General features: G+C 58.0%; 1 protein-coding gene across 2 annotated transcripts in view; it reads left to right on the forward strand.

Annotated features, from left to right (window-relative positions):
- Nucleotides 1–3,013: 3,013 nt before the first annotated feature.
- CRB2 (crumbs cell polarity complex component 2) overlaps nucleotides 3,014–11,025 on the forward strand; it is a 22,727-nt gene continuing 14,715 nt past the window's right edge. For both annotated transcript variants that reach the window (XM_031014504.3, XM_055351868.2), the window contains exons 1-2: nucleotides 3,014–3,172; nucleotides 9,703–10,026. In XM_031014504.3, the coding sequence (XP_030870364.2) occupies nucleotides 3,079–3,172; nucleotides 9,703–10,026 (418 nt within the window). In that variant the 5' untranslated portion in view covers nucleotides 3,014–3,078. The remainder of the gene's footprint in view (nucleotides 3,173–9,702; nucleotides 10,027–11,025) is intronic.

Raw genomic sequence — 11,025 nt, forward strand, 5'->3', positions numbered from 1 at the left:
GGCCCACCTTTCCAGGAAGCAGATGGAAGGAAGCCAGCATGACACAGCCCACAGATGCCAGCAGGGCAAGGGCGGCTCTGGGTGGGGAATAGGGACAAACAGAACAACCAGTGAGACCCTGAGAAGGGAGATGTGAGACCCTGGGGGATGATCCAGAGCAGGAGTCACCTGGAAGGGTCTGAAGGGGTTCCTTCTGGTGGGCTCCTCAGTGGGGAGGGTCACTATCCTCCCACGACGAGGCTCTGGCAGCAGCCGCCCAGTCCTTGCAATGTTCTTAGGCAGATGCTGTGATGATCCCATTTACAGATGGGAGAACTAAGACGCAGAAAAGGAACAGACCAACAAAAGCTCACCTAAGGGCAGAGAGCAGGAACCGGATTCAAACCCAGGTCTGCCTGATGCCAAAGCTGGGACTCCCAACCACTGAGCTTTGCTGTCGCGTGTGCCCATCAGCTTGAGAGCTGGTGGGTATCCCGGCCCAGGACAGCGTCCCCTCAGCCAGGGAGGTGGCAGCAAGTCATACTCAGGCTAGTGGAGGGGCAGTTAGTAACCTGCAGTCGGAGGTTCACCAGTGGAAAGGCTGGAGTCGGGCAGACCCAACTGAAATCCTGCCAGGCACTGGTGCTGGGCCGCTCACCTCTCTGTGCTTCGGTTTCCTCATCCATAGAATGGGACCAATGCTGACTTTGCAGTGCTGCTGGTGGTGGGGGGTGGGGGGGGCGGGTAAACTGAGGTTATGTTGATTCCCTTCCCAGGTGGGGAGGACAGGGGAAGTGGATGCACCTGGGGGACCGTCTCAGAGGAGCTGGCCCACTCTTACTGCCTTCTCCAGATCCGGACCAGGGAGCGGTCAAGATGGTGTGCCCTTGTCTGACCTCCATCCTGCCTGCTGTCCAGCGACTCCCTGGCTTCCTCCCCGTCACGTGGGACTCCTGTACCCGGTGCTGTCGGGGGAGCCCCCCTCCATACCCTCCAGCCCTCCATACCCTCCAGCCCTCACAAGACACTTCCAGGTCTGGCCACAAGGTGGAGTGTGGCGGCTGCAGGACAGTGCTGGGGGCCAGGCTGCAGAGGAGACTGGACCTGCGCCGGGTGACCTCCCCGCTCTGTGAAAGTGTGGGAGTTTGTGTCTGTGCATTCAGAGAACCAGAGGGTGGTGGTTGACTTGCTGTGCTCCCCTCAGCCCCCCATTGGGATCGCCTGGGTCTCTGGGGGATCACTGAGAAGCCGGATAAAGAGAGCTGGCACTGTCGCCTTGGCTCACTAACGCCACCATTTTACAGGTGAGGAGACTGAGGCCCAGAGAAGGAAGTCACATGCTGAGGTCACCGGCTAATCAGTGGCTGAGCTGGGCTCGAACCCAGATCTCTTAAGCTGTGAGGCCTCTGCTTTTCCTGTGGCATGGAGAGGGGCTTCTCCCACCTGGGGAGAGGGATCCTGTTGTATTGGAGAGGCAGGGGATTAAAGATGGACTGAGAGAGGTTAGTGTCCCAGAAACCAAGGGGCAGTCCCCGCCCTGGAGAGAACAGGCCTCAAGGGCAGGGATGGGGCAGGGGCAGTGGATAAGGAGTCTACCCAGGCCTTTTTGGGTTCCCTCCTTTTGTCCCTGGGGACCCAGGGCTGTGGCACTTGCCCCGGGCTAGAGGGTTGGCCAGAGCCTGTGTGGTGCCCACTGCTCCCTCCCTGCACTGCAGGGGGCCCTCGTCCATCCCTCTAGCTCGTCTGGACCTCCCTCAATGGCTCCTGCTATCTTTCCAGGCTGTGTCCTCCCGTGTCAGGGACACATCCCAGAGCCCAGGGCCTGCATGGGCTGTATCCACGGTTACTGAATAGGGACAAACAGGCATGTATTGGCAGGGGCCGGTGGCTCATTTCAGGAAAGTCCCTTCAGCAAGAGGATTCTCTCCCCACTGGGGCTGAGGGCGGTAGAAGAAAGGAATGTTGTTTTGTGTTGTAGCGTCTCTGAGATGACCTGGCTTCCTGAACCAGGTCCCCCTGAAGAGCTCCTCCTGTCCACCCCAACAAGAGGCCAGCTGGAGAGCAAGCAAACATCGAGTGCAGCAGGAGACTATAAGGTTAGACAACAAGAAGGACTTCCTGGCAGGGGAGAGCAATGCTTGCTTGGTTAGAGCTGCCGTTCAGTAGAATGGGCTGCTTTGGATTGCAGTGAGGTCGCTGGAGTTGCAAACAGCAGAGCCAGAGATCAAGGTCAAGTGGAAGAAAGCTGGGAAAGGTTCAGTTTGGCTGGTGAAGGGTGGAGAGGGTAAAGGGAGGCAGGGGCCACCGTGGTGCAGGGGTGAGGTGCCCTGCAGGGAGCTGATCCTGAGGCCGATGGTGGGAGGAGCTATGTGTGGCAGGGTGGGACGGGGTGGGGACAGTAGGAGACACTGAGAAGGTGGCATGGCCAGGAGCTAGAGGCTGACCGAGTGTGGGGAGTGGGAGGGGGAGGGGGGAGTGGGGAGTGAGAGGGGGAGGGAGGAGTGGGGAGGGGGCGTTGGGCTGCCCGATGGGAGGTGCCTTGGCTCTGTTGGGAGCACAGGGGAGCAGCAGGTGGGGGGACGAGCTGGGTGGGAGGGGCTGCAGCTTCCCAGCAGAGACAGGGTCTGGGAGGTGACTGGACTTGAAGGCCTGGGCTTGGGAGAGAGGCCCGGGCTGGAGAGGTGGGGAGAGGGGGGATCCAGGAGAGGGGATAACTAAGGAGTGGGGAGTAGCTGGCATCACCTGGTGAGGAGAGTCCTGAACAGCCCCTTCTCCAAGGACAGAAATTTCTCCAAGGAGGCTGACCTGAGAGGTGGGAGGAGAGTGGGGCAGAGGGTCAGGAGGGAGAAACCAGTGGGTGCCAAGACCAGGTTGGCCCCACAGGCTGGGGGGCTTGAGGACTTGGGGCTGATGTCTAGGGACGTCCACGAGGTGGAGCAGCCCAGGAGGCCTGGGTGGGAGGAGGAGGCAGTGGCGGGGAGGGGAGGGAGGGGCTGGGCCTCTGTCCACAGCATTAGTGCTGGTTGGAGGGACGAGGGGGGTGCGGAGCCAGCCAGGCCGCCCTCCGGTTCCCACAGCAGCCGAGCAGAGCGGGCTGCCATGGCGCTGGCCAGGCCTGGGACCCTGGACCCCCAGGCCCTGGCCTCTGTCCTGCTGCTGCTGCTCTGGGCCCCTGCCCTTTCCCTCCTGGCTGGTGAGTTGGGGCCCATGTCTGGGGGGGCTTGGGAGAGGGTCTGTTCCCCAAGACAGATACCCCAAGCCTTGGCTGCTGGGGTGGTGGGTGGGCTGGTCCGCGTGGGTGCAGGCCTGAGCTGTGGGGTGCACAGGAGTGCGCGGCTGTGGCCCCCAGACTCTGTGGGGCTCCACGGAGGTGAGTGTGTTCTGAGGTTCGGGGCTGTTTCATGTTGAGGGGGGTTGTAAGTTTCGGGTTTGGGGGATCGGGGGGGCTGGGCATGATTTGAGGGAGCTGATGTGGGTGAGGGATGGGGTACGTGTTTTGGGAGGTGCTGTGTTGCATCCTGTAAAGGGCTGGGGTTTGGGGCTGGGGGACTTCTGGGTTTCTAGGGGCTGAGTTTGGGGAGTTGCAGGTGGCATAAGCCTCACCCCAGAGCCTGTTCTGTGTCGCATGCTGGGTTGTGGGGCACAGGTTGTGGGTGTGTTAGAGTTGGGAGGTGGATGAGCTGTCTGGGGTGAGCCGTGAGTTGTGTCTGAGGAGTTGGGTGTGGTGAGCTGTGTCCTAGCACATGCTGTGGGGTGTAGGTTGTCCAGGGTTGAACTAGGTCTTTGCTCTCAACATGAGGGGTGTGGGATGTGCACAGCCGACCCCAACTCAGGGGACTGAGTGGAGAAGCGTGAGGGAGACTCAGGGAGCTGGGTGCCTGCCCGCACCCCTCCATTTGTGCGGTAGCCCTGCCTGTGCTGGGGGCTGCTGGGGATGCTTTGGGTCCCTGTGGGGTGGCTGGGGATTTGGGAACATGTGTGTGTCCCCTGCTGCCCCCTCCTGCCCCCTCCCCAGCATTCCAAGGCCAATCTGAAAGGGCTCCCTGAAGCCAGACCGCGTTTGCCAAGCCCTTTTTGCTTTTGTCCAAGCTCTTGGAGCCTGGAATTCCTCCTGGGGGGTCCAAGGGAACGCTTGGTGTTAGTTACTATAGTTACAGGGGCCGGGCCTGGGAAGTCCCCTGCCCCCACCACCACAGGCTGGGGAGGGAGCCAAGGAGGGCCTGGGCTCTCCTGAGGCTGGGGGAGTCCTCCCTGCCCCAGAGCTCCACAGGCTGTAGGGTGTGGGGGCCAAGTGTCTCCCAGTCCCACCTGGGGACCCTCATGTTTCCCACACTCACAAAGCTTTCATTTCCTATCCTCTCTATGGGGCCCTAGGGAGGATGAGGACCCCATTTTGCAGTGAAGGAAACCAAGGCTCAGAGAGGGACGGGGACTTATGAGCTGGGCTCTGCTGGCAGGCGATTTGGGCTCCGTAGAGGGGCGGGGCATGGTGGCGGGGGGCGGGGTGGCTGCTCCTCTCTGTTCTCTGCATACAAAGCACGTGAGATCCCGGTCTGTGGATCGGTGCTCTGTCCCCTGCCCTGTGATGCTCACACACCCACACTCCGCACACCTGTGTGGCACGCCCAAGGGCACATAGCACCACAGGGACAGGTGCCACAGACACATGTGGATCTACCAGCACATGCACCTACCTACACACACGGCATGTGCCTGCACACCAATGTGCACACCCCAACACGCATGTGTGGACATGTGTGCATTCACACTCAGTGTGCACTCACAGGGGACCTGGAGGCACAGAGTGGATGGAGGCTGTGGGGGTCTGGACACTGGTGTGTACACTCACCCCATCAGGCCTGCTGGGGTGCCCAGGGGCAGCCTTTCCTCTGCCATTTCTGTGCTGGGAGCGCCATCCCTGGGGATCGCTAAAAGTTGGTGGGGGACACTGCAGGCATGACTATTTCTGCATGCTGGTACCCTAGACTGCCTGCCGGGAGGGGAGGGACTGGGGATTTTGTCACTTGAAAACCAATTTCCATCCTGGAGGGGATGGGGGCTTCTGGAGGCCATGGGCCCCTGGCTTTTCTCCCCACCCCTGCCAGGCCCTGAGCTGGGCCCCTCCATCCTGGGCCCAATTTGCCACAAAGGCCCAGCTGGTTGCCATGGAGAGGACCAAGCATCTTGGAGTACAATGGGCACGTTGGGCTCTCATATCCACCCTCCCTTCCCCAAACACCCAGGGAGCCCAGCAGACAAAGGGGCAGTGAGTCCAGGCCCCAAGTCCGGCCCCTCCTCCAGCCAGAAGGGTGTGGGGGCCTGCAGGACAGAAGCAGAGATGGAGCAGAAAGCCACACACATTCAACCCAATGTCAGGATCCTTTGGACAGTGGGTGTCTGCCTCAAGTAAAGAATTGTTAATGAGTAAGATCAGCCACTCCATGGCAGGCACTGTGCTATTATTAACGAGGTCTAATTTAATTCTCCCAACAGCCTATGAAGTCAGCTCTGATACCCCCAGTTTACAGAGGAGGTAAACGAGGCCCAGAGATGGCCAGTCCCAGAGCCAGGCAGCCCCAGAGCCAGTGCTGGGATTTCACAGTACACTGTGCTCCTAGCCTAGGCAAAGTCACGTCTCTTCTCTGTCTCTACAAAACGAGGACAGACTGGCTCACTCCGAGCGCTGGTATAAGGATTCGAAGAGAACACAGTGAGCGGTTCCCCACCCCAGGTTTTGGCATGGAACCCCCAATTTCAAGGGAAATTTTAGATGGAAGCCCATGAATAGTTAATAGTAAAATTGTTAAAAGTGGCCTGTTTGGGTGGCAGGTGGGGAAGCCCACCTGCTCTGTCTCCCCCTCACTTCAGGAGGTAACTCCCTGGAACTGTGCTCTGAGCCCAAACTCTCAAGGGTTGGTCAGTGCCAGGCACAGGGTAGGTGCTCTGTCCCTGACAGCTATTGTTGCAATTACTGTTATCAAAATTATGTCTTTTAACCTCAGAAGGTAAACATTTTTGAAAAAGAGTATGCCAAATTATTCTGCCCAAAAGAGAATTTCACCCTTTCCTGATGACTGAGTGAGTGTCTGCAAGCCTCCATGGTTATTCAGCCCTACCCTTGTAGGGTAGAGCCTTGGGGCCCAGGGATATTAGATGAATAATTTCTTCCCCTATGCTAGAAGTTCCCACACCTTATGAGATCTTAGGTCGCTTCTTAGAAATATTCTGTCTCTTGATTTGTTGGGACAGGAAGCTTCCCCAGTAAATGCTTCTTTTTTTTGTTTGTGGTTTTTCGTTTTTTTTTGTTTGTTTGTTTTTTTTTTTTTTTAAGAAAGGGTCTCACCCTGTTGCCCTGGCTGCACTGCAGTGGCAAAATCATAGCCCACTGTGGCCTCGACATCCTGGGTTCAAGCCATCCTCCCACCTCAGCCTCCCAAGCAGCTGGGACTACAGGGACCCACCCCATGCTTGGCTCATTTTGTTTTGTTTTCACAGAGCCAGCGTCTCACTATGTTTGCACAGGCTGGTCTTGAGCTCCTGGCCCGAAGTGATCCTCCCACCTCAGCTTCCCAAAGTGCTGGGATTACAGGTGTGAGCCACTGCACCTGGCTTCAGTAAAACACTTCTCATCAGTTGCTGGCTGTTATAAACAGGCCCATTCTAACTGCATGAAAAGTAGGAGTTACTAATGAGTGAGGCCTGAGACACAGTGGGATTACTGACAGCTGGGTTCTGGATAGACGGGGAAGATTGCCTGCTCTGCCCAGGCTGATATTGGAAGCTGTATTCCTGTGAAAACCTTTAGAGATTTTTTTTTCCTGGGTGAGGCAGCTGTAATGTACTAAAGCGACAATATGTGAGTGGCAATTTAGGGTTTGTAAAGTGGAAATTTCACATGCATTGGGAGATGTGGACCTCTGGGAAATCAGGAGCTGATCTGATTCTTCGTCTCAACCTAGGCAAAATTATCAACCTCTTTGAGTTACAAAAACAGAAATTTTCTTAATGGCACCCACCTTTTCTGGTCTGAATGAAGTATAACAACGTAATAATAGATGCACAGGCCCAAGCACATAGTACACACTCAGTAAACAGCTGGGTCCTCCTGCCCCTCCCCAGGACAGGGCAGCAGGTCGAAGGGGAGGGGCGGGCGCCGGTTAATCCCTCCCAGCCAGGTCGGCCCAGGCAGCCTGAGGTCAGGAGGGATTTGTAAAGATAAGCACAGGCCCCTCGTTGCCCTGGCAACAGGCCCCGCCCCTCCAGCCTGGCCCGGGGAGGGGGGACAGCCCCTCCTCCGCCCTGCTGCCCTCCACACCCCGCCCCTCCTTGCCTCTCCTGTCTGGCCTGGGCTATTGTGGCCTCCTAGGCTCACTCCTGGAAGACAGAGACAACCTGAGGTCAGCGGTTCCCACACCTAAAAGTGAAAGGAATCCCCCAGGAGCAGGTTGCGATGCAGATTCTCAGGCTCAGGGCCCAGTGGTTCTAAATTTGGGGTCTGGAGTGGGTTCCAGGAATCTGTATTCTTAATGTGGGCCCGTGATTCCGGGAAGCTTGGAGTGAGGCCCTGGGTTTGGATTCCAGCCTCCCTCGGGCTGTGGACTGGGAGGCTGCTTTGAGTCTCCCTTTCCTGAGCTGTAGAACAGGCATCATAATCCTATCCACCTCGGAGGTAAATGCCAAGATCAACCGAGATGACACATGAAAGATGGCTGTCCCTCCCAGGCAGGACTGTGGCACTATTGCATGCCTCCCAGGATGGGCAGCTCCTTCCCTTCCTGCCTGGCTCTGACTGGAGAAATTCCTTCCTCCCATGGGGTTGGACTCTGTCTCCCGGGCTCTGTCATTTAGAGCCCATCTGCTCCCACGGTCCTGGGAAGATCCCTTGTGACAAGGCACCTCCCCCGCCCCCCAGGATCCTTTCCCCGGTGCTGCCTCCCCAGCGTGGTCCCAGCTGCTCTGAGATAGGGGGCAAAGCTTCAGATTGGATGGGCGGGGGCGGGGGGGGGGTTCCTTGCACTGCACAGGTGAGGGACAGTGCTCTGTGGGAATTAAGTGAGGGACCTGTTGGCACAGGCGCTGGCAGCCGGGGGCCTTTACCATGGGTTATGAGTGCTGCACCCTCCTGAGCAGTGCTGGCCACACCCAGTCCCAGGGCTGTGCCCTGCATCATCTTGGTGAATCCTTTCAACACCTCCACGAGATGGGCACTTTTTGCACCCCAGATACAAACCAGGACTGCCCGATGCCCCAAATCTGTGCCCTTTCCTGGGAGAGCTGGAAGGATGCGGGTCAGGCCACAGGACAGCCCTGCCTGGAATGCGGATGACGCCTGAGAGGCTGCCAGCCTTATCTGGGGGGCTTCACCAGAGTGGGGGAGGGAAGGGTGCAGGGTCTGAGCTGTTCTGGGGTCTGGTGAGTGTCTAGATGACAACCTGGGTGGGGGAGGGGCACCTTTGGGAGCTCCGGGTGGGGGTGGGGGGAGGAATGGAGGCTGTGTCTTCTGGAGGCTCTCCTCCCCCATCCCTTACCGAGTTCTTACCAAAAGCAGCCCTTGACTGCGGTGCTGAGGAGTTGAATAGTTCAGCATTTGATGAGGGGATTCTTTTATGATCTAATTTTCAGACTGGGAAACGGAGGCTCTGTAGGAGAAATGACTTACCCAGGGTCTCATAGCTAGGAACTTTCTGAGCTGAAATTGAACCCAGGTCTGTTTTCTTCAAAGCCCAAGTTCTCACCGGGGCATTGTGGTGACAAGGCTCTCAGGAAGGCAGGAGGAGAGGAAGGGGGATGAGGATCTCTGGGCGTGGCTTCCAAGCCGGTTGGTGACCCTTTGTTAGAGCTCCGGAGCTGGAAGCATCATGGTGGCCAGGGGCAGGTGTCCGTGAGCCATCTCAATACCTGCTCTGTACCACGCGACCTTGGCCAGGCCGGCCACTCAGGTGTTTGCTGATGGGGGATGAAATTAGGTCCAGGGACCCTCTAGAAGTTCCTAGGCCGGTGGCTGGCAGGGGGTGGGTAGTGATGTGGAGAAGGGGTAGGAATGAGACCAGCGGAGCACACGATCCCTGCCTTTGAAGTTGTCCACCCATCCTCCCGAGGTTGAGGTCGGGCCCATCTCCAGTTTCACCCAGGGATGGAGTTACCAGACCCCTGGCAGAAGAGGTGGAGGGGGCAGTGGGAGGAGCCTCACCCTCTGGGGCCTCCTTGGATGGATGGGGCCTGCAGGAGGGAGACCCCTCCCCAGGTGGAGCTGAAGTAATCCAGATAGACCTTGAAGCCTGTCCCAGCGAACACTAACTTGCTGTGTGAAGTGGACAGGGCTGGGCAGGCTCAGCAAGACTTCACTTTCTTTCCTGGGCCTCCTTTTGCTGTCTGGTGCAATGGGCATGACGGATACTGCCTCAAAGGGGGACTGCAGGGACAAGACAGTGGAGGGAAGCTCACGGGGCTCAGGGAACCTCTGCTCACTAATCCTGCCCAGAAGCCAGACATCCTTGGTGCTATTTCTCTGCTATATAGGCTCTCCTAAAACCGTTCCCAGTTCTGGGTGCAGATGTGTGCAGCTTACTGGGACCTGGCTTGCAGACCCCTGGCCCTCTGTCCATACGGTGCATGCAGAGGCCCATGTTGCTTTTGGGGTCTGGGGTGGGCCTGAGAGGGTGGGGAGGAGATTGTCCTTGTAACCTCTGCCCACCCTGCCCAGCCAGTTTCTTCTTTCTACAGGGACGGTGCCTTCAGAGCCCCCCAGTGCCTGTGCCTCAGACCCGTGCGCTCCAGGGACCGAGTGCCAGGCTACCGAGAGTGGTGGCTATACCTGTGGGCCCATGGAGCCCCGGGGCTGTGCCACCCAGCCATGCCACCATGGCGCTCTGTGTGTGCCCCAGGGTCCAGATCCCAACGGCTTCCGCTGCTACTGCGTGCCGGGTTTCCAGGGCCCACGCTGCGAGCTGGACATCGATGAGTGTGCATCCCGGCCGTGCCACCATGGGGCCACCTGCCGCAACCTGGCCGATCGCTACGAGTGCCATTGCCCCCTTGGCTATGCAGGTAACAGCCTGGGCCGCCCTGGGAGGAGGTCTGTAATGCAGATCGCATCAGCTGCTCAGAGTGTAAGCATCATGGCTTCAGCTTTGCCTTTCGTGTAGGGACGCCCCCAGGCATCCGGGCAGCTCTAGGGTATATCCACTTGGTCTGACTACAGAACTGATGCCTGGCAGCTCTGGGTGAGAGTGTGTATGTGCGGGTGCTGGCATGGTGTGTGGCGCATCTCAGGCACTCGGTAAATGTGATTTCAGTCCAGCCTAGAGTTCAGTTTGGCTGCGGGGGTGGAATACCCCTCATTCATCTCTGGCAGTGTGAACATGCCTGGCGTGACTTTAATGAGGATGCCCAGATAGTCTTTCTAGCACTTCAGGCCTGTGCCAAGCTGTGCCAAGCTGTCATGTAGACACTGTCTACACGACAGTCACCATCAGCTCATTTGAACACTCCCGATGTGGTCTGGAGTGCAATGTGGACCGCTGGCCCCTGGGTCTCCCCCAGAGTTCTAGCATAGACATACAAGGTCTCGTTCAAACTGTAGTGTTGACGTACCCCAGGGATCGCTGCTGTCTGGAGTGGGATAATATATACGTAAGTGTTCAGAAAAGTGACTGGCACTGAGGGTACCTTCTCCAGAGTGTGGCCCGTCCCAGGCCCACTCATGGTCTGAGCCGAGAGCATCCTGGAGCGGCTTCCCAGAGAGGCCTGAAGTCGGGAAGGAGGGCGCAGCCGGGGACAGGTCTGGGAGCGAAGCTGAGTCCAGGGCAGAGTCTGAGTCTGCAGTGTAGATGCTCTGGATCCTACTTCAATCCTGAATTCAGACAACTGTACTCTGAGGGCAGAGGGCAGTTTGAAGTCACTTCAGAGCAAGAGGTACAGACTGGGGGGCTGGGTTCCAGGGCAGGGGGCCTACAGCGAAGAGATGGCAGCTGATGAAGAGAGATTTGAGAAGCTGGTTCCATGCATCTTTCTCATCGTTCCGGTGTCTCAGCGTCTGGGTGTATT

The sequence above is a fragment of the Gorilla gorilla genome, chromosome 13 (genome assembly GCF_029281585.2).
Source record: "Gorilla gorilla gorilla isolate KB3781 chromosome 13, NHGRI_mGorGor1-v2.1_pri, whole genome shotgun sequence".
NCBI lineage: Eukaryota > Metazoa > Chordata > Mammalia > Primates > Hominidae > Gorilla > Gorilla gorilla.